Genomic DNA, 23,957 nt, shown 5'->3' with positions numbered 1-23,957 from the left:
CTTTATATAGCCGCGGCACGGACCACACAGAAAACACAGTTCTATTGTAAGAACCGTTGCGCGATCTAGCAACGGTCACACAGAGAACCCGGTTCCTACTGTTTCTCGGCGTGGACGACATAGAAACCACAGCCTCATCTATTGTTGCATAACCTAGCAACGGGCTATTTACCAAGATTCGGTCTTCGCGGGAACTTGTTTACCAAGAAGTTGCTAGCAATGGGTGTGCATGTAACAATATGTTACACTAATGTTTTCTAAACGAAAGTAACCGACTTTAACATACTCGTAGTGATATGGTGAAGTTACCATGAAGTCATATGTTTTAATCATTCTAATCAGAAAAAACAAGATGGCTATCGCGCGTAATTTCTGATCTTAATAGGAATTTTCACTGAGAAACTTTATACACCTCGGTATAAATTTATTTCCTTTACAAACAAAAGTAAGTATGCCTACACATAAAACAGGCTTTCGTGTATTAATACGTATCAAACGTACAACATTATACCAGTTCCCAACACAGTCAAGAAACACGTAAAGTAAGCATATTAATTATGGAGATTGGTGGGATAGCTTAAGTTTACTGGTAGTCCCATCGAAGAAACTTAATTTGATTCCCAACCGTAAGGCATCGAAATGCTCCAGCTCTCCCAAAGTCTTAATTTTGTTCGTTATTTGTCAGTTATTAACAAGGAGCAGAGTGCTTGTCGCCTCTTCCGGAACCAAAACGTTCATTACCGCATTCACAAGAGCCCACAAATATTCTCATGAATTCAGTTCACATTCTCACAGTCTTTCTGTTTGTAGAACAAATGCTTCAAACAAAGAAGCACGAAAAATACGCAAAATGAATATTATTACCTTGTGGCATGCAGTAGTTTGTGATCTGGTATAAGCTTACTGAAGTTTGAGAGGAAGATACTACCTCAGTCTTCAGGATCGAAGTAGAATAAACTGTGTTTGTTGCTCGATTGATTTGCTTTTCGACTATGAAGAAGGAGGCAGTTAGTTCTTCCGAAACGTGGGCATTTTTCTAACAGGCTGCAAGACATTACAACCCATAAGACAGCAATATGCACAGTCACCACCTTGAGAAGTCAAATCTGACACAGAAAGCTTAAAAATAAATGGTTTAAATAAAGATGCGGACTGGACACAGATATGCCGAGATATAGCGCACGCCCTGGCCGTGACATCATCAGATGTTCCACGGTCATGAGACGCTGTGCCGTCCAACAGGCGTCGCGTTAGCAGTCCGCGTGTTCATATATAAGGCGGAGAAAAAAGAACTAACGGAAACTCGACATCACACCACCACCAGATGACACACTTCTGGAACATTCAGACTCCGATATAGAGCTCCTAGAAGACGATGAAGTGCTTAACAAACATTTACGTTTTTGTGGATACGTTCCTACATGAAATGTGTTTAGTAGTCAGTAAAAAATATCGCAAGTCAAATTTTGTTGCGCCGGTCACGGTAGCCGAGCGGTTTAAGGCATGTACTGTCTTTGCTCGCTTGGAAACCGGGATCGTGGGTTCGAATCCCACTCAAGGCATGGATGTTTAGTTTGTGTGTGTGCGTTTTTCTGTGTTTGTATATAGGTAGAGGCCTTGCGACGAGCTGATCACCCGCCCAAGGAGTCCTACCGAATGTGTAAGATCTAGAAAAACCAAAGTGAACGGAGAAGTTCATGGAGGTAGGCCTAGACCCACTGGGGCTGTAGTGCCAAGAAAAAAAAATGTTGCTCTTAAGACCCGTGAGAATTTCATGTGTTCTTCCTTCTTCTCTTTCGAACGCTATTAAGCTCGTTAAATGCAGCTGTTAGACCTCCTTTGAATAGGTACCATATCTCTACGTTGTTCACTGCTAATCTTTCTATAGGCGTAGGCTACGTCTTCGTTTCCTTCTTCTTGTTCTTTTTCCTCTTCACTTCATTGAACAGCCAATAAAGCCTGTTCCGACCTCACATGACAATTATATTTTCCCCATACCTCCTTCGGCATCCTTTTCGTTTATACTGTGGAATATGTTCCAGTGTTATCTCATCCGGTGCACGCGGTAGCGTAGTTGGTTGAGGCACTATTCTACAAGCCGGGAGATCGCGGTTTCGAATCCTTATAGGGTTATTGAATTTTTCATTTGCCCTAATACTTCCAGCCACATTATGGCCATTGCGTCTACTCGGTCTCTAACGGAAATGAGTTCCGGGAATCTTCCTGGGGGTAAAGGGCGCAGGCGCGTACGACTGACACCCTTATCGCATTCTGTGAGCCGATTGTCTAGAAAAAGTGGGAGCCTCAATGTCTCACAACCCTATGGGCCTCCATGGCCTGTTACAGGTATAGTTTTCCCTTTATTATTATATCCGTCTTACTTTCGAAATAGTTCGTCCAGTTTGGCCTGAGGGCCTCCATTTGGTATTGTGCTAGTTCTATCTTAATTTCTTTCATATTGTCGTCATTCTTAACATGAACAATTCTAGTGCAGCCTTGAATTGTTTTTAAGTATCTCATTTTTGTTAATTGCATTGTATTTTATGTCTAACTCCACGGAGTAGAGTCATTTTTGAGAAGCTAACAGTTGCTGATTCATTCGAGAGCTCCCAGCATTTTATGGAACCTGCCATCTCATCTGCTATAGCAAAATACAAAGATTAAAATGCACAGAACTGTAACCTTATAGTTCTGCTATGAGCTTAACTTTGGTCTCTCACATTAAGGGAAGAATACAGACGAAGGGAGTTTGATGACTAGATGCTGAGGAGAATATTTGGACCTAAGAGGGATGATATAATAGAGGACTTGAGGAGATTATGTAACAAGGAGCTTCATAAGATCTATTCCTCTCTAGATATTGTTAGATACATCAGATCAAGGAAGATTAAAAGACAGGACATGTAGTATGCATGGGAGAACAGTGATTTGGTACTAAGTCCTAAAGAAAGAGTCCTCTAGGAAGACCTCGTTGTAGATGGGAGAATAATATGAAACTGGATCTTGGAGGAAGAGTATGGAGGTATGAACTGAATGAATTTGGCTCAGATTAGGGACAAGTGGACGGCTTTTGTGAACATGGTAATGAACATTCAGTTTCCTTAATATTTTGGAAAAATTTTTGAGTAGCTACACAACTGGTGGTTTCTCAAGAAGGGCTCAGATATGTGGAGTTAGTTAACTAAGCGCATTGTTTTTGCGCCAATTTCTTTCTTAGTTGAAATTTTCAGAATGTACGAGTACATTTTATCTGTAAAAGGTAAAGTTGTCCCTAAGTTCATGGAGGCAAGCACTATGCCATGAAGAAAGCACTATGCCATGAAGACGTATGGGAGTGGGTGTATATAAATTTTACCTGTGTAAACTATAGATCTAAGTGCTATAAATTTTCATGGCTGTCTTACGCTAATTTTCACGAGGGGAAGGGAGATTTGGGGAAACCAAAAGCAGAAAAAGTTCCACGTGTCTGGATTTATTGGGGATATTTCCGTTGTTTGGCTCTATTCCTTAACATATTATGGAAGAGCGTGATTTTCTTCGCAGGATCAGCTGACCTCGAGAGCCAATGGGAAGACGCGTCCCTCTGAGCATGGTTTGTTACGCTGCGCTGGGGCTGCCCTATATCAAGGCGTCCATGAGAAGAGGGTGGCATAAGATCCAGAGGGACGGAGTTGGTTGGTCCAGACGCTTTGGTAGAAGAAATCAAGCCTTGCTGTTCGTCAAAGGTACGCTAAATGGCTCCTGAAAAGCACATCTATCTATTCTGTATGAAAACTGATACTTTCTAACTAACTAACTAACTAACTAACTAACTAATTAACACCATGGAACTGAACCCTTTTGAGAAGCCGAAAATTGTGCAGCCTCTCAATAAATTACCAGAATTTCATGGAACCCGAAAGTTCAGTACCGTGTCCGCAAGGGACTGCCACTGGTGCCCACACAAAGCCAGATGAATCCAGCCGGCAGCCATTTATCCTGTTTCTCTTCTCTATTATCCCATCTACGTCTGGTCTTTCTGTGAGCCGAAATGGCGTAGTCGGTATAGAGACTGGCTACTGGATGGACGGCGAGGGGTCAGAGTTCGAGTCCCTGTAGGATCAAGAATTTTCTCTTCTCCACGTTGCCCATTCCTTCTCTTGGGTCCACTATTCAATGGGTACAAGGGGCTCATTCCCTGGGGGTAAAGTGGCCATGGCGTGAACCTGACCCCTCAACTCCAACTAGTGCCGAGATAAAAAATATATCTCTACATCGACTCCCCCGTACGCCTTTTTGGCGTAGTGCTTATTTCATTAAGCACAGGAACAACTTTACCTTTTTTACCTTTATGTCTGGTCTTTCTAGCGGTTTCCTTCCTTCTGGTTTTCCCACCAAAACCTTGTATGCACTCATTTGCACACTAACTCGTGCTACATGCCCTGGCAATCTCATCCTCTTTGACTTGATCATTCTACTTATATTTGGCGAAGAGTACAAGTTATGAAACTCCTCATTATGCAGTTTTCTGCAACCTCCTGTCACTTCATCTCTTGTCGGTCTCAGTACTCTCCTCAGCACCCTGTTCTCAAACACCCTCAGTCTATGTTCCCCCTTTAATGTCAGAGGCCAAGTTTCACACCCATACATAAATAAGGGGAAAAAATTGCAGTTTTTTATATTTTAATGTTATCGTGTTTGAGCAGGCAAGAAGATAAAAGATTCTGAACCGAATGGATTAACTGAATTTAATAGGTTCTTTTTCTCTTATGCATAACATTTCAGTATGTCACTGTCGTTCCGAAATATTCGAACTTCTCCACATTTTAAAATGATCTATTCGCTCTCTTTATGTTATCATTCTGATTGCAGTCCGGTGACGAGACAGCAACAAAAAATAAGTTTTCCCCCTGCGTCATTTCGAACATACAGATCCAGGAAGCTCCGACCTAGACTGTGGCGCCTCGTCGCCATTCACTGAAGTACGAACAGTATCGCTGAAGAAGAATATTGTGTTTAAGAAAATTCGGATAAGTTTTTTCATTATTTACTTTAATTACGTCACAGAAATTAAATGGACTGATTAGTCCAGCGATAACCTTCTAGACTTGTATTCTGGATGTTTTCGGATCGAATCCCGGTTTCGACATTGGATATCGCAGTTTTCCTCAGTACCCTCACTCAAATGCTGGGATAATACCTCGATTAGGCTATGGCTGCTTTTTCCGAATGCTGTACAATTCATTATTCACGAATTATCCTATCGTTCAATGCTAGGCAGCAGTGCCTTGATGTGTGACTTCCTGACTTAAATGCACTTATACGATCCTACAAGGATCCTATGAAATGAATGAACACGGATTAGAAATCCTTTCCCAGTTTTCGGAGTTACAGTTCGAAATTATAATTTCATACCTTGGACAGCTTCTTCAGAGAGCCCAAGACGCCCCAGTGACCACCTCCCAAACCTAGCAGCTTCCAGAATATCTCATAACTCGAGCTCTCCTGTCTCAGTTCCATGAGGTGTTGGTAATGTCGGATTTTGATAATATTTTGTTAGCTGTTTGTAAATGCTCTGGCAGCTAGAACCATAACTTTTTATGATCCATGTTGTAACGATTTGGTGGCTAGAATAGCAACTCTTTACGATCCGTGCTAAAATATTAAAGAAATTGCATGTTGTTAACATTTTTATAGTTTAAATCTTTAATATTGTGTTACTTTCATGTATTTTCTAATACGAAAATAGTATTTTAACGTAATGTGATTTAAATTATGGAAAAATAGGCTTGAGCCTGGAACTCCAGGAAAGTAACTTTTAAGTATCTTACGTTAAAATGAATTCGACTTGACATTTTTCAACTTATGACCCATTTTCGGAAAAGCATATAGTCATAAGCCGGTGTTAGGATTGTGTAATTTAGATACTAAATAAATAACTAGGTAAGAAGGCAAAGCTATCCCTGTAACAGACCGTGGAGGCCCATAGGTTTGTGAGAAGTCGAGGCTCCCACATTTTCTCGACAATCGGCCCTCAAATGGCGGTGAAGTTTTCAGCTTTACGTATCGGCCGCGCTTTACCCCCTAGTAAGATTGCTGGTATTCCTTTTTGTTAGAGGTTAAGTAGACCCGGGACTATAATGCGGCTGGAAGGTTAGGTAAACTGAAAAATCCAATGACCTCATCTTGAACCGAACCTGCAACCTCCCGGCTTTTAGCAGAGTGCCTCAATCAATTACGTGCCCACTGACTAAATAACTAATTGAAACCGAAGTTTCATTACCGTCTCTATAAGAGCTATCCACTGGTCCCTATCCTGAGCCAGATGAATCCAGTCCAGACCACCCAATCCTTTTTCTCTAAGATAATTTAAATACTGACAGCGGCATAATATAATCACCCGAAACAAGATAACCTAGCACTAGTGTGCTGCTTATTTATTCTCTGTTCAGTTAAAGAGGCTTCCAGTTTCTAACTGTGAAATGGAAATGAGTAATGAATTTCGAAAGGATATGAAATTAAGCGATCGTAGGCTAATGTGAAGTGGAGGGACTGAGAAAAACCATAAAAATTCTCAGCCTGGAGAGCCGGTATCAGGACTCAGATTTCAACCCCGTATTCTCAGCTGGTGAGAAGGAATATGAACCCGGTTTCATATGTTTTTTTTTCGGATAAGTTGGGTGAATCGTCATAGCTGCAGCTTTGAATTAAATGTAAATATAGAATATTATTTACTGAGAACCGGGATAACTCAGTCGGAATAGCGACTGGCTACGAGCTGGAAGACCGAAGGGTCGGGGTTCAAATCCTGGTAGGGTCAAGAATTTTTTCTTCTCCACGTCCTCCAGACCGGCTCTGAGGTCCACCCAACCTCCTATCCAATGGCTACCGGGGGCTACTTCTCAGGGGGTTAAGCTGCTGGAGCGTGAAGCTGACCACACACCTCCCAACTAATGCTGAGGTCAAGAAAACGTGGGTCTATATATCCACTTCCCCATACACCTTCATGGCGTAGTGCTTAATTAGTTAAGCACAGGGACAATTTTACCTTTTTATCATGTCGTAATCTTACACAGCTAAGAGATAAAATGGCGTGAGGTTAGGAGTCGCTGTTGTGTTGTTATGCGGCCTCTGTTCTCACACAGCACAAAGATAGATTACCAACGCTGTGTATAGCAATAAGGATGATAATAATGATAACCTGAGGAAAACTACGAAGTATATCAGTAAGTATAACAGACATCCTGGCAGAGGTTCGAACCAAGCACTCCAATATACGAGTCTAGAGCATTACTACTGCAGTCCAACAAATTGGGTCAGGCGCCAAATGCTTCTGACTTTTGTCTGTGACGTGCTCGGTTCTGATATCGACCGACACACTGATTATCCTGACCGAGGTTCTTCGTGATCTTCTTCAGACTGTCCAGGTGAATGCCGAGATAGTGAGTTGAAACAAATAAAGCCTGCATCTGTCTGTAGGCTTCCCAAGTCACTGCATCTTAATAGTCACACCACGTGACGCTACCTGTAATCTGATTTACTAGCATAACGGTAAGGTAAAGGTAAAATTATACTTGTACACAAATTATGTTTACTCGTAATATCACGCCATGAAGTGTTTAAGTTCCTTCTATTCTTGGTCTGGGCACCAGACGGAGTTGAGTGGTCAGCTTCACGCCCCCGCCGCTTTACTCCTCCAGGGAAAGAGCTTCTGGCACGCATTAAACTAGAAGGCTCACTGGGCCTCAGAGCTAGTCTGGACTCTGTGGAGTAGAGTTACTAACAAAAACAAATTTCGTGGCCTGTAGTCCGCAAGCGAACTATACCGACCGAGCGACCGCCGCTTGTCGGCCAAGTTAGTGCCAACTTTAGCGGGTAGAGGGCGTCACGTGGTCAGCGCAACGGATCCCCACGGCCGTTAATTTCGGTTTTCTAAACTGGAGCCGCCATTTCCTTGATATAGCGTCTGAATTATCCTGACGGGGCTGAGTGAACCCGTTCCAGACCCAATACTTCTCAGAGAATCTGATAGCTCCGGGAATCGAATCCGGACCTCTAAATCTGTAGTCAGGAAGACTGACCACTAAACCACAGAGGCGGTGCAGTTACTAATAATATTGTTAAATAAACAATGAAATAAATAAAGTTACCGCTACACTACCCTGCTCAATGTGTGAATGGGAAAAGGCCCATTGCTTGATAAGGAAGTAGAGGGTTTATGGTGAGCGGGTAGAATGAGAAGCACGTGTCACATCCTTGACCTACAAGGGATACGAACCTGTGAGCATCAGAAGACGGTTTTAGCGGTCATGGTCAACACTGCAATTATTCTCAAGACCAGCTTGTGGCAAAGAACGCAATGTAATGCCAGTCTAGGCTCGCGTCCAAATGACCGTGACTTGCAGAAAGTTACTCTTGCGTTTTCATACAATTTGTAGCACGAGTAACCTTCATGTTTCATTTCCAGTTGAACACGTGGGAGTAAAATCTAAAATCGCGCCCACCTTATTTACAGTGCTTTTAGTAACATTAATTCCATCCAATTGGGTCTCGTAAAGCGCGGCTTGCCCCTTTGACAGCCGTAAGAAATGAAACAGTGAACACATGCGTGGCCGACCAACTCTTTGTAAGTTGTTACGTAACTATATTTTAAATTCTTGTTATGTTCTGTTTTTTTTTTTTAACAAAAATGTCTTGGCACAGCTTACAACAGTAATTCTCAACCGGTGGCGCGCGTCCCACTAGGTGTACTTGAAGGTCGGTTGGTGAGATGTAAGGTTGCAAAAATAATGATTAATCATTAATCCACTCACGCAAGTAATTAGGGACAGAAACGAAGGAGTTTTATAAGGTTCGAGGCTTGTATTATGGAGGTACTCGTTTCTGACTGAGATATTTTGTGGTTTTACTAAGTCCTTCCAAGCGAATGCTGGGATAGTACCTCGATTAGGCCACACTCTCTTCCTATATATTATTTACAATATATTAGTTACTAATTATCTGGCCATTCGACGCTATGTACTGTGAGATACTACAACATCGTGCAGTAAATTACAAAAAAGAAATGACCTACAAAAGACTTTCCTGAATTCTGAGCAAAAGCCTTGCATTAATGCTGATTTATAATTGTGCTTGTGGCACTCAATAACATAGTTGATTGAGGCAAAATGTTACAATCCTTAAGGTCGCTGGTTCGATTCAAGATGAGGTCATTGAATTTCTTCAATTGACCTAATCCTTCCAGCTGCACTATGGCCCTGGGTTCGACTCAACCTCTAATAAAAATGAATACAAGTAATCTTCCTGGTGGTGAATGGCGGTCGGTGCTCAAGGCTGACAACCTTACCGCCATCTGTGAGCCGATTGGCTAGAAAATGTGGGAGCCTTGACGTCTCACAAACCTGTGGGCCTCTATGGCCTGTTTACAGGGATAGCTTTATACTTATAATAACGCTAACAGAATTGTATCGTGTTTATATAATTATTGTAATAAAATATATTATCAAGATTTGGTGCAGTCATCAAGTTCTTAAGAACATAATATAATATTAAAATATACACAACTGAAAAATATACTTCTCGAAAAGAGGGAAGCTTTGCTTTTTCTGTGATCCAAGAAGCAATGAACCGTTGAGAAGTGCGGAACATGCAGCATACACGGAAAGAGAGAGAAATGCGTACACAATTTTGGTTGGGAAACCTGAAGTAGGAAACAGTCTTGAAGACCTAGACGTAGATGGGAGGATAATATTAAAATAAATTTTGAGAGAATATGCTGTGAGGATGTAAGTTAGGTTCGTCTGGCCAGGATAGGGACCAGTGGTTGGTTCTTGTGAAAGCGATATTGAACCTTCGGGTTAGTTAAATTTTATTTTAATTTCTTGGCTATCTGAGCAACTATTAGATTCTAAGGAAGGGCTGTACTCCATGGAGTTAATTAATTCATGAAACTGCTTTCAACTTATGATCAGTATGATTATTTGTGGTTTATTTAACGACGCTACTGGTAGGTCAGGCTGTATAGCGTTCATTGTAGGATGAATAATGAATTGAAGTGACGTGGAAGGAGGCAATCGAGACCGAAATTTGGGCCCTATCCCGGTATTTGCCCGGGGGACTGAGATAAACTAACACCAGAGATAGGATATCTCTTTTCTGGCCGGGATTCGCAGCCGGAAGCTTCCGAGTACGAGGGAGTGCTACGTTCTGTCCTGCTCAATTTATTGTTGCACTCATCTGTCTGCTGAACATTACTGACTTGTGACATGGGACGCACTGTAATATGGTTGATGTTTATCGACGTTTCGAATGGAAATTCTGCCTCAATCTTCAGGGTAAAATCTATATTTGTATCTATATATTGTCTATTTTATATAACAGTGATATAATGCAGATACAAACATGATACCAATTGAAGACTGCTGTGTTACAGGTATCGAATCCAGTTTGTTCAGCACCATAGGAACATAATGGCAATTTCCTTGAAGAACGTTGGGTTCCTCTTCGTAGAAGATAATGACTGCATCAGCCAGGCTCTCAGCATGCTGAAGGTACTTTTTTAGTTTAGTTATTTAGAGAGGGTGGGTTTCCCCATGCACCGCGACCAGTTTGATCTATTGTGCTTCCCTCTATGATATTCTACCAGTCTCTATACCCTACCGATAAATGGTGCGTACCATCAGTCCAGCCGAGCAAGCGAGTTCGGCCACTTGCTTAGCGGTATCTAATGCTTCCCCCATCTATCAGAGGCCTTAGAGACTATTATTGGGGGGGAAACGTCCTGGACTTTGGCTCAGTGATCCCCTTTGGGGATATGAGGTTCTTTTACGTACCGTAAAGTTACGACACGGGACACACAGCTTAAAGTCCCTCCCGGAGGACTTGTTCCCTGAATTTTTCCGCCCTTAAAAATTCGACGACCTCCGCCGGGTATTTGAACCCGCGTACCACGAGTCATGAGGTGGGAACGTTACCTCTAGACTACGGAGGCCGCTTATGCTAAAGGTACTTAGAAACAATGTCTCTTTAATGTTGGTTTGACGCAAAATCAACTGATAATTTATAAACACCTACTGGTATGAAGAACATGGTCTTCTGGCTTGTAACATCTATGAAGACTAAACCAAGAAAGAAACGAACAGAAACATGCGGCAATTGCTGGTTCCTTGCTTTGATTGTCATTAGACCATGAAGACTGAGGCGATATATTCCTCCGAAACTTCGGAATTTCTCCGAACTGCGCGGCGTTATAACATAGCATATATAACATCTTCATAGTCAAAGTCGTGACAACTACAAAATAAACAAGATATTGGTATATGTACTCGTATATTCCAACTCAGAAGTTTGCAAGGTGAATATATTTGAAACTTTTCGACATGCCGTATGAAACAAAGGGAATATAAAGGGAATGCAGGAATTGGATAATATTATTTTTTGTTTGAAGTTAGCTGGATAGAGCTTGATTATACCGGGAGTTCGTTTTTGCATGCGTGGACTCAAGCGCAGCAGCTGGATGCAGCTACTGGCAAGTCAGGCTAGCCCATAACATACACGTATGAATTTGTTTCACGGTTGCGCTGAATGAAGGGAAATTGCTGTATAATTAATGGTGTACAGTATAACATGACCATATATTATTTTATTATTTACAGGATGACCTGTTTGGGATCAATGTTGAATTCTGCGAGAAGCTTATAACTTCCGCACTCGAAACATGTGAGTAACCATGTGTATGAAGCACCATATTTTTGTGCCCAAAATGATCTGGAACGCCTCAACCAAACTTTGAATATTTAGTCAATATGAACCATCTATACTCTCATGCTGAGCTCTTTGTGACAAAAAATAATGTATAAAATATAATTAGACTTCATTAATGAAATTATTATTTTTCCAAAAGTAAATAATTACTAAGCAGAGTAAAACTTGTAATATATTTTTTATTTAAAGCTCATTAATTCAACTAGCATCTTTGCTAATTAAATATATTGATGAGATTCCCATTTCAGGCACTGATAGTGTCTGAGCTAGTCAAGAAATGTATTGCATTTTATTAAACTCGAAAATTCATTACCGTGTTCATGACATCCTCCCATTGATTCCTATCCTGAGCCAGACGAATCTAGTCAATTTCAGATATAATTAATTGTTTAGATGAACAATATTCCAGATTTATCATGGTCATAATATTCTGTGTTCAGAGATTTTGTTGTGTAAGGTTTGGAACGAAATTTGGCCTTTTTACTTAATCATCTGCTTAAATCACGGGACAGCATAATAAATACGTGTAACCTCTGAGTTAAAGAAGATAGATCCACAAGAACAGAATGGTGGCCACTGCGCAGTTGTTCATTCCTTCACAAATATTCATTGAGACGTCACTAACTTCTAGAATATTACACAGTGTTGTCTGGTAGATCATTACCAAAATTTCGGGGGGAAACTACTGCCTCCATCTTCAGGGTAGAAATGTAAGCCGACCGTTAAAACAAGTATTACACATACAGGGAGAGGCATGATCGGAAAGGAGCCCAAAGTCAACCGATACCACTGTACAACATTTTCACCCTGACGATGGAGGCAGAAAAATCCTCTGAAAAGTTATTAATTGTATATTGCACTAAACTGCGTCACATGTCATAAAACGATACTCCTTCTAGTTATTGCCGTAAGAAACTAAAATTTCTAGTTATTCAAACACAAATTCATCACAATCATGTCTAGCCGGTTGACTTTGTTTTTCCTTGGCACTACAGCCCCAGTGGGCCTAGGCCTACCTCCATGAACTCCGTTCACTTCGGTTTTTCTAGATCTTATACATTCGGTAGGACTCCTTGGGCGAGTGATCAGCTCGTCGCAAGGCCTCTACCGACAAACACAGAAAAACGCATACAAACATCCATGGCCTGAGTGGGATTCGAACCCACGATCCCGGCTTCCGAGCGAGCGAAGACAGTGCATGCCTTAGACAGCTCAGCTACCGTGACCGGCAGCCGGTTGACGTAGCGTTAACAATATAGACTCACATTCGGTAGGTGCTCGGTTCGAATCTAGGCCGGGGCACTGTATATTCTGATTGAATTTTCGTGGCTTTCCTGAGTCCTTACAGGCCAATGCAGTGATAAGCACTTGGTTAGATCACTACGCCTTCCTTCCAAATCCATTTCAATTACTCATTCACCAGTCATCTCACCGTTCCACGCTGTATAATCGAGGTACTGATGGAGTGCTCTTAACGGACCCACAGATAACCCAGAAATCCTAACCACGTGAGGATAATTACTATGTTGAAACTGTAAATTCCTTTACGAGAAGTAAATTTTGGCCGATCACAGTGGGCGCGCTGTCTGAGACTTGAACTGTTTTCGTTTGCTTAAACGCTGGGATCGTGGGAGCGAAACCCACTCAAGGCATGGATGTCTGTGTGCGTAGATTTCTTGTTTATGTTGTTTTGTGTGTATGTAGCGGCCTTGCGACTAGCTGACCCGCCGGCCAAGGCGTCCTACCGACTGTGTGTAGGATTACGAAACTGAAGAAGTGGCCAGGGCCCAACAAAGGGCTGTAGAAATATTAATGAATGAAATAAATTTTGAAACAATTTGGTAATTAACAGAATAACTTGTTCCTTCATATGCCACTGTGTTGAGTCACCACGACATGAACACATAGGGGAAGTAGAGGTAAAGCTCCATATAATAGTATCCTCAGCAGCAGATAGAGGCCGAGAGTGTCCTTCAGGCTGCGGTCTGTTTAGCTTGGGGAACGAACCCAGTACTAATTAGCTAGGAGATACTACTATCCTAAATTCGCCACGATATTGGGTGTGTTTGTCACAGTTTTAACGTCTCTTTTTTATTTAAAAAATAATATATATAAAAATGGTCTAGGCAATGCCAATCCGGCCCTAACGCATCTCTGTAAATACCTGCATTGTGGAGCCATCTGTAGAGAAATAGTGAAACTAACTATTGCATATTGAGCAGCGAATTTAGTATTACAAAACATGTGAGGAAATTGACAGTTTCACCGCATGTTAGAAGAAACCACTCATGTTTGGTTACTGTTACGATTACATTAGATTGGCGTGATTATATTTCGTATGGGTTTGCATAGAGGCTTGTGAACACGCTAATGAACCTTCTGGTTCCATGTAAATTTCGGAATTTCTCAAGCAGCTTAGGCTCTGAAGAAAGGCCGTGCTACATGAAATCTTTAATTTAAACTTCGAGACTGACTATCCAACTAGTTACATTGAGCCCAATTCTTCTTGAGAAACTACTATTTGTGTAACTACTAAAAATTCTTAGCATCGTATGGAGTCTGAATGTTCGTTACCTTATTCACAGAAACTCGATATTCTTCAATATTCTCTGCGAGATGAACCGATTCTATACACACACCGTCCTGTTTTTTAAAGATCCATTTTGATATTCTTTCATCTACGTCTGAGTCTTCTCAGTGGCCTCTTTCCTTCAAGATTTACTACCAAAATATTTTCCCTTCTGTCCGTTCCAAAGCGTGCTGGAGCCATTTCATTCTCCTCGACTTCATTTTGTTTTTTTCAGACCTGGTGGACAAGATACTTTCTCTGCCCCAGCGGACTATAGAACAAACATACTATTTACTGTACGAAGCAATTTCCAAACATCAAGGTAAGTAGATTCTAAAGGGTTCTGACGATGGTGGGTGACACACAGAATTACTGGATTTTTGGAATTTTTCCATCGTTCGGAATTCTAGGTAATAGAGGACACTATTACCTAGAGTGTCCTCTATTACCTAAAATTCCGGACGATGGAAAAAGTCCAAGAACCCAGTAATTCTCTGTATCAAGCTAAGTGTTTAAAAATTGTTTTGGTTAAATTCTTATTGTCTCTTTTCACGAGAGATCATGAAGGGTGAACAAATGAGGACTTGGATGGAGATGATAGAGGCATTTATCAGGATTGTTCAGTGTATTTTCGTGAAGATAGGAGAGTGTCCCAATTAATGTAGGCAGTAATACAACCAAGAACTGAGCTGGAGACCCCGCAGACAATTTATTGTTAAATCAGCCTGTTAAATGTCAAAAGGGTTCATTCTGTATTTAACGACGTTCCCAGTAACGCGACTATACAACGTCGATGAGACGATAATTAATGAATATGGAACAGTTGGTGGAACGAGAATTGGCAGGGGAAACAGATGTGCTTGGAGCACACCACAAATTGCACATGATCTGATCTGGAAAGGAACTCGGGACGCACGGAGAGAAGACTTCTAACCTTCTGAATTATGCCACGTCTCCTGCAGGTGGATGAGCACAAATTGAAGAATAAAACCTAGATATATAATTTGGTGCAGAATCGTGATAAAACGAGGTTAACAAGAAAGCTAAGACAAGTATGTGATTCTTCGTTAAAAGCGACTGCATAATGGAAAGGTATTATCTGTTGGTTTTGTTTTACTGACAGAACTACTAAATAGATTGGATGACATCTGTTAATGGGGCGTGAATAAGTAAAGGTAAAATTATCCTTTCACCCGCCCAAGGAGTCCTACCGAATGTGTAAGATCTAGAAAGACCGAAGTGAACGGAGATGTTCATGGAGGTAGGCCTCGGCCCACTGGGGCTGTAGTGCCAAGGAAAAAAAAGTTATCCTTTAACAGGCCATGAAGGCCTAAAGGGTTGTGAGAGGTTGAGGCTCCGACATCATCTAGACATTCGGCTCACAGATGGCGGTAATGTTGTCAGCCTTACGCGCCGAGCACCCTTTATCCTCCAGGAAGATTCGTGGTACTCATTTCTGTTAAAGGCTGAGTCGACCCCAGGGCCATAGTGCGGCAGGAAGGATTAGGGAAATTGAAAAATATACAATAACCTCATCTGAACTCGAACCCGCGACCTTCCGGAATGTAGCATAATGCGTCAACCAACTACGCTACCTCTTAATGGGGCGTAAAACAAAAGATTTTCTATATATGCTCTCTATATTTGTCCATTGCCGTCTGTATCTTAAATGAAGTGTAACATCTTCAGGAGATATTTAATTTTTACTTACTTAATTTCAGAATGTAAAATGTTGACTGCAGTGACAGACGTCATAATGGCCGATACTGAAACTGTCGTAAGTATTAGAAAAATAAATATTGTTCCCATTTGACATATATAGACCATCAATAATTAATTTTAAACTAATTTTGGAATTATTCACTTAGGTTGCTGCTGATTCACTGGGATTCACTCAACAAGAAAAGGTTAATATATTCAAGATGGCAGCTTCATTGATGCAATTATCGCAGATTCCACGTCCAAGAAAGGTAGGGCCTTCTTGAGTTTTAGACAATTTGTCGCCCCTGCAGAGGGGAACATATTAAAATTGCTTCAGTCATCCATTTGTCCATCTGTCCGTCCGTCGACATGAAAAGCACAAGAAACGCAGAACGGAACGAATTGTCATGAAACTTGATACTGAGGAGTTTAACTAAAATTTGTCGACCTACAGCAGGGAACCGGGGTTGCCTGCACAGCTGACGCGAAGGATAAATACTGGACTCCCCTGGTTTTCTGTAAACCTGATGGTGCGTCTAATATACGAGTAACTAAGTTATTTTGTAACAGTGATTCTTCTATCATCACCAATTATTTTGTATGATTACGAGTACAAAATTAATTTTTTTATAATTCGATTTATGTATTTATTTTTCGTTCTTCCCACATATTTCTCTTATGCTGTGCTCATTTTTATGTCCTTATGCTCCTCTTGTACCACGTGGGAACTCAATGCCACAGCTCCTCATTTCGTTGCAAAATTATACCCACTCGTCACGTGCGCATGCTCATAGAGTTGTAATCAGTCGGTTGCACACAATAGACTTAAAAATCCAGTCCCAGTTTTTCAATTTGGAAAAAAAAAGGAAACCCAAAGTAAAACAGGTGGGCGTACGTTGGTTACGAAAACAGTTACTGGTTTTATGAGAGCCATTACAAATTTATAAATCCACAATGTGGAAAAGTGCAGTATTTTGTAGAAAAGTAAATGGGATATAGAACGACCGATGTGCTCAAGAGTTTTAAGGAACATTTACGGTGTTTCTTAAGAGAAACCTAGTAAGAACAAGCGAGTGATAACACTAAAATAGGAGGCAGACCACAGAACAGAGGGGCGCCTGAGAATCATTGTCTTGAATCTAGGTTAATATGTGGGATATTCTTACCGAAAAAAAGGTACATAATATTTTCCTCACTACCATAAGAAATGTTACAGGTAATTAAAAATAAACACTGAGAGTATTCATTCATTACACATTTAAAAATTTCAAATGCATACTATTTAATAAAATGTAAACAGCTATTGATGATATTATTAAAAATTTAGAAAGAATAACGTAAAAACTACTGGTAATGGTACTCAATTCCGAGAAGCACTGAGTATCATCAAAATCTTCTCCAAGCAGGAGATAAGTAAAAAAAGACACAAATAATTTTATAGAAAATGTCAAATCAGGCAAAATGAAAATAATGCCAATAAATAAATAATAAACAAACAATTCAATACGTATGAATAGGCTGTGAAACTTGTGTTAACTTATTATTAAATAATGTTACAGGTAAAATGTATCGAAAAACACTTAACAGAACTGTATAACAACATATGGAAGCCTATAGAGAAGGTTGGAAAGGAGTTCGTTCCTCAGGGCAAGGCAGTTGAAAGTGATGCCGCTGACCTGTATAACAACATCTTGAAGCCTATGGTGAAGGTTGGAAAGGAGTTCGTTCCTCAGGGCAAGGCAGTTGAAAGTGATGCCGCTGACCTGTATAACAACATCTTGAAGCCTATGGTGAAGGTTGGAAAGGAGTTCGTTCCTCAGGGCAAGGCAGTTGAAAGTGATGCCGCTGACCTGTATAACAACATCTTGAAGCCTATGGTGAAGGTTGGAAAGGAGTTCGTTCCTCAGGGCAAGGCAGTTGAAAGTGATGCCGCTGACCTGTATAACAACATCTTGAAGCCTATGGTGAAGGTTGGAAAGGAGTTCGTTCCTCAGGGCAAGGCAGTTGAAAGTGATGCCGCTGACCTGTATAACAACATCTTGAAGCCTATGGTGAAGGTTGGAAAGGAGTTCGTTCCTCAGGGCAAGGCAGTTGAAAGTGATGCCGCTGACCTGTATAACAACATCTTGAAGCCTATGGTGAAGGTTGGAAAGGAGTTCGTTCCTCAGGGCAAGGCAGTTGAAAGTGATGCCGCTGACCTGTATAACAACATCTTGAAGCCTATGGTGAAGGTTGGAAAGGAGTTCGTTCCTCAGGGCAAGGCAGTTGAAAGTGATGCCGCTGACCTGTATAACAACATCTTGAAGCCTATGGTGAAGGTTGGAAAGGAGTTCGTTCCTCAGGGCAAGGCAGTTGAAAGTGATGCCGCTGACCTGTATAACAACATCTTGAAGCCTATGGTGAAGGTTGGAAAGGAGTTCGTTCCTCAGGGCAAGGCAGTTGAAAGTGATGCCGCTGACCTGTATAACAACATCTTGAAGCCTATGGTGAAGGTTGGAAAGGAGTTCGTTCCTCAGGGCAAGGCAGTTGAAAGTGATGCCGCTGACCTGTATAACAACATCTTGAAGCCTATGGTGAAGGTTGGAAAGGAGTTCGTTCCTCAGGGCAAGGCAGTTGAAAGTGATGCCGCTGACCTGTATAACAACATCTTGAAGCCTATGGTGAAGGTTGGAAAGGAGTTCGTTCCTCAGGGCAAGGCAGTTGAAAGTGATGCCGCTGACCTGTATAACAACATCTTGAAGCCTATGGTGAAGGTTGGAAAGGAGTTCGTTCCCCAGGGCAAGGCAGTTGAAAGTGATGCCGCTGACCTGTATAACAACATCTTGAAGCCTATGGTGAAGGTTGGAAAGGAGTTCGTTCCCCAGGGCAAGGCAGTTGAAAGTGATGCCGCTGACCTGTATAACAACATCTTGAAGCCTATGGTGAAGGTTGGAAAGGAGTTCGTTCCCCAGGGCAAGGCAGTTGAAAGTGATGCCGCTGACCTGTATAACAACATCTTGAAGCCTATGGTGAAGGTTGGAAAGGAGTTCGTTCCCCAGGGCAAGGCAGTTGAAAGTGATGCCGCTGACCTGTATAACAACATCTTGAAGCCTATGGTGAAGGTTGGAAAGGAGTTCGTTCCCCAGGGCAAGGCAGTTGAAAGTGATGCCGCTGACCTGTATAACAACATCTTGAAGCCTATGGTGAAGGTTGGAAAGGAGTTCGTTCCCCAGGGCAAGGCAGTTGAAAGTGATGCCGCTGACCTGTATAACAACATCTTGAAGCCTATGGTGAAGGTTGGAAAGGAGTTCGTTCCCCAGGGCAAGGCAGTTGAAAGTGATGCCGCTGACCTGTATAACAACATCTTGAAGCCTATGGTGAAGGTTGGAAAGGAGTTCGTTCCCCAGGGCAAGGCAGTTGAAAGTGATGCCGCTGACCTGTATAACAACATCTTGAAGCCTATGGTGAAGGTTGGAAAGGAGTTCGTTCCCCAGGGCAAGGCAGTTGAAAGTGATGCCGCTGACCTGTATAACAACATCTTGAAGCCTATGGTAAAGGTTGGAAAGGAGTTCGTTCCCCAGGGCAAGGCAGTTGAAAGTGATGCCGCTGACCTGTATAACAACATCTTGAAGCCTATGGTGAAGGTTGGAAAGGAGTTCGTTCCCCAGGGCAAGGCAGTTGAAAGTGATGCCGCTGACCTGTATAACAACATCTTGAAGCCTATGGTGAAGGTTGGAAAGGAGTTCGTTCCCCAGGGCAAGGCAGTTGAAAGTGATGCCGCTGACCTGTATAACAACATCTTGAAGCCTATGGTGAAGGTTGGAAAGGAGTTCGTTCCCCAGGGCAAGGCAGTTGAAAATGATGCCGCTGACCTGTATAACAACATCTTGAAGCCTATGGTGAAGATTGGAAAGGAGTTCGTTCCCCAGGGCAAGGCAGTTGAAAGTGATGCCGCTGACCTGTATAACAACATCTTGAAGCCTATGATAAAGGTTGGAAAAGACATCGTTTCCCAGGGCAAGGCAGTTGAAAGTGATGCCGCTGACCTGTATAACCACATCTTGAAGCCTATGGTGAAGGTTGGAAAGGAGTTCATTTATGTGGAGAAAAATTTCTTTGACCAGGTGAGTGTTAATATATGGTTATAATATTTATACCTTTATATGTAATTCTGATGTTGCATATCTAATTTTTCTATTAATTTCTCTATATTTATAATATTTATACATTGCATCTTTTCTTTTATTCATAGTTCTTTTATCCTGAATTTTACTCACGTTTTCATGATAAATTTTGAGGCAGAGCAGAGTTGTCTCAACATTATTATAGTGCACATTTTGAACGTAACATAACGTTAGAGTTCTTCCTAAGGAGTTTTTAGCATTTTCATGTATCGTTGAATTTATTTGTTCAATTATATATTTTGTTTGATTTGGGCGTGTGTCTTTTGGCTTGGGATATCACTCTACGACGAAAGGTTTGCGATCACTTCGAGGTAAAGATATCAAATATTATTTAAATTGTATAATAATTTTTTGTTGGAAATTTATTTAGAATGTAGAATGGTTTAATAACCTGTAATTAAGCATTTTTCTGTTACGAAGTTTCTTTTGGTACAAAAACTTACTGTTGGAGCTTATTTTATGAGGGGCAGTCAAATGAAAACGGGTGAGAAGCCAAAACATATTAAAGAACATTTCTTACCTCAAAAGTAATCTCCAGAAATGTTAATACATTTATCCCACTGGGAGATAAGGTGGTCAGTCCCATCCTTGAAAAAGCTTGTGGGCTGTCTACGGAACCGCATCTTTACCCAGCCATACACGTCTTCGTCCGATGCAAACCCATGTCCACGAATGTCTTTCTTCAGGTCTCAAAAAATGTGAAAATCACATGGGGAGAGATCTGGGTTGTAGGGGGGATGTTGAAGCACTTCCCAACCAAATCTCTATAGCGTATTTCTCACAGATTATAAATTTGATTTGAGGCTTACATTCTTCATATATAACTCAAAATTTGAAATTTTTTATTCATTCAATGCAGTGTTCAAAATATCGGTCCTCAAAATGGTCAGAAGGTACAAATGAGATTAGGATTTAAATGAATTCATTAGTATGTGAATGTCAGTTAGGATCTCCGTTAACTTTTATTGGGGCCAGGGCCCTTTGAAGGGCCCTAACAAGATGAGGGGTGCAAATTGGACCCAACATGAGCCGAAGTATTCGTTGGCCCGAAAATTTCCATCCCAACAAGTCAATAAACATACGAGTTTTCACTTGCAATTTAAACAATTAAAATGTGATTAGGTTAATTAAATGAAGAGGGGGGGGTGTATGGAGCGTGCTGCACGGGAATTGGATGCCAAGCTTTGGTCTGTAAACCTAAAGAATTAGTCCTGTTAAGAGACCTGAGCACTACGTTCACAAGCGTCCACCATCCTGAGCCAGATGAATCCAGGCCACTTCCCCATAACCTATAATATTATAATTGATTTCAATATTATGCTCCATACGGCGTTAACTATATTAAGCGATGCATTGCCCTCAGATTTGCTAAAGAATATTCCGCGTTTTCTAAAATTTTACGTGCTAGTACAGTCTCTGTCAATATCCTTCATTTGAAATTTAATAACATTTTGTGATGAATTATATTTTATGGGATATAACGCTGTGTAGTTCATTGAACTTTAAATGACGTTTCGGGAGAACAATTCGGCTCCATCTTTTGGGTCGAAGAATAAGGCAAAAAAAACCCCGCATGAAGTTGATAGTATTACTGGCTTCTTATCTCATACTTCGATCCTGAAGATGGAGGTGACATGGCCCTCCCAAACGTCGGTTGATTTTCAACGGACTGTGTGCCAGAAGACAGAAATATTCATAACCCCTACCATGCATATTAATGGGTAATGATTTCAAAATAATTATGAACACCATTTTATATTAATTAAATATATTATGAAGGTCATTCTTTTAGAATTGTGTGTTTGGAACTTTCAGGACATCTACGGTTTGAAGTTCCTCTACTTCATGGAAGATATGCTCAGACTTATGGGCGCTATGCATATGTACCCTACATCCATGTTTATGATGTCTTCAGAAGTCATGATGCCTGGTTCTGCTTAAATTTTTAATAAATCTTAAATATTTCTCATTACGATTCATGTATACATGTAGATCTGTAGTCCAACAGTAATCATCATGGTGTATTATATCCGTTTATTAGAGTCCTTGTTTCAATTGATTGTACATTGTAAAAATATTTTATGAAAACCAGCAATTGTTTTACAGCAATGTAAATATTAACACAGAGATGATTATCTCTTTAGGAATGCTTCTTTCTTAATGCACAATTATTGAGAAATTCATTTCTTAATTAGTTCTTAAAACGCTTTTTTGTGTGACTCTACCCCCTCAATTTCTAAATTAACTTCTGTTATTTGTAAATAATTCATTCTTGTAAATATTATATAATCAACACCTCAAGCTTTAAAATAAAGTATTCTATTTGATGAAAGCTTTGAATGTATTTGAATATTCCTCTATTCTTGGATGTGACGCCTTGTAATGTTGAAAACTGTTAGAAACATTTCGGAGGAATGTGCTACCTCCATCTTCAGTGTGAAAATGTAATCTCCTTCAGAACCTAATATCTCGCTTAGTAAATGTATGTAGGGACGCTATTATGTCTTGTCAGCAGATTCGAAGGGCATCAAATGAAGAAAGCAAAGTTACTTTATTCCCTGTTATTTTTCCTGAAGGTGGAGGCAGCGACTTCCTCCAAAATTTTTTAAAATTCCACCAAATTACACGGCATCACATCTCAGAAGACAGCAATCTTTATAGTGACCGCAGTACAGTAGCGACTCCTGACTGGACGTTGTGGTCGAATCGACAGTTCTTCTGATTCGTATTCAGGTGATCTCCCGTTCAAATACCGGCCCAAATACTCAAGTGTATTACCCACTCCCTGCATAGAATATTCGCAATATTATCGCAAATTAATCCACCACCGTATCCTTCCGTATCCTTTTCAAATCATCCCACATTAATCAAACTATCGTTCGGTGCTGTATAATTTGACTTGTAGAAAGAATTTCTAAATAGACCATAAGGATAGATGTAAAGTCGTCGCTGAGTTTAATACTATGAGAAACAATAGGACACTGGAGGCATATCTCCACACAGTCTTAATGTCGACTCTGGATGAAGGTAAAGTTATCAGATTCATGTTTCGCCCGTTTTACCCCTGGAGGGATACGATGCTGGGTGGATCTCAGAAAGAAGTTTGGAGCCTGTGGAGAAGGCAAATGTGTCTAGCCCCTTCCGGGAAATGAACCATGATACCTCGATCGTCTAGCCTGTAGGTTATTTGTAATACCAATTGAGCTGTCCCACATCTAACCGCAGAGAACAGTGCCAAAATGCTCGTTCCTAATTTTGCCCCCCCCCCCTTTTCACCAAGATTTCTCGAAAATAAGAGGGCACGCTTGTAAGACTTAAAGCTATCCTCGTAACAGGCTCTGGAGGCCCATAGGGTTGTGAGACGTCGAGGCTCCCACATTATCTGGATAATAGGCTCACAGATAGCGATGAGGCTGCCAGCCTTACGCTCCGACCGGGCACCCTTTATCCCCAGGAAGCTTCCTTTCTCTTAGAGGCTGAGTCGACCCCAGGGCCATAGTGCAGCTGGAGGGATTAGGTCAATTGAAAAATTCAATTACTTCATCGGGAATCAAACCTGCAACCTTCCGGCTTGTAGCATAGTGCCTCAACGAACTACGCTACTGCGATTCTTGCTTTGCTGGGAACATTAAACTTATATTCAGGCTTTAAATATGATTTGTCAATATCTGAGATAAATTTTGTTGTGCGTCACACCTCGAGCACGGAGAATCACGGAAGAAAAGTCCTGTATGTTCAATGAGATCTCCGGTTCAATGTTTCAGGTTCCGATTTTGTGTTGA

General features: G+C 41.1%; 1 protein-coding gene across 1 annotated transcript; it reads left to right on the top strand.

The window, feature by feature from the left end:
* The first annotated feature begins 3,627 nt into the window (after positions 1-3,627).
* On the top strand, positions 3,628-22,293 carry LOC111862932. Its single transcript, XM_023848800.2, has 8 exons — positions 3,628-3,725; positions 10,412-10,529; positions 11,634-11,697; positions 14,547-14,633; positions 16,033-16,088; positions 16,180-16,281; positions 17,572-20,115; positions 21,991-22,293. The coding sequence occupies exons 2-8, from the start codon at positions 10,449-10,451 to the stop codon at positions 22,114-22,116; spliced, it is 3,060 nt and encodes a 1,019-aa protein (XP_023704568.1). The 5' UTR covers positions 3,628-3,725; positions 10,412-10,448; the 3' UTR covers positions 22,117-22,293.
* The last annotated feature ends 1,664 nt before the right edge of the window (positions 22,294-23,957 follow it).

Source organism: Cryptotermes secundus, unplaced genomic scaffold (assembly GCF_002891405.2).
Source record: "Cryptotermes secundus unplaced genomic scaffold, Csec_1.0 scaffold697, whole genome shotgun sequence".
Classification (NCBI taxonomy): domain Eukaryota; kingdom Metazoa; phylum Arthropoda; class Insecta; order Blattodea; family Kalotermitidae; genus Cryptotermes; species Cryptotermes secundus.
This window is presented reverse-complemented; position numbering and strand designations above follow the sequence as displayed.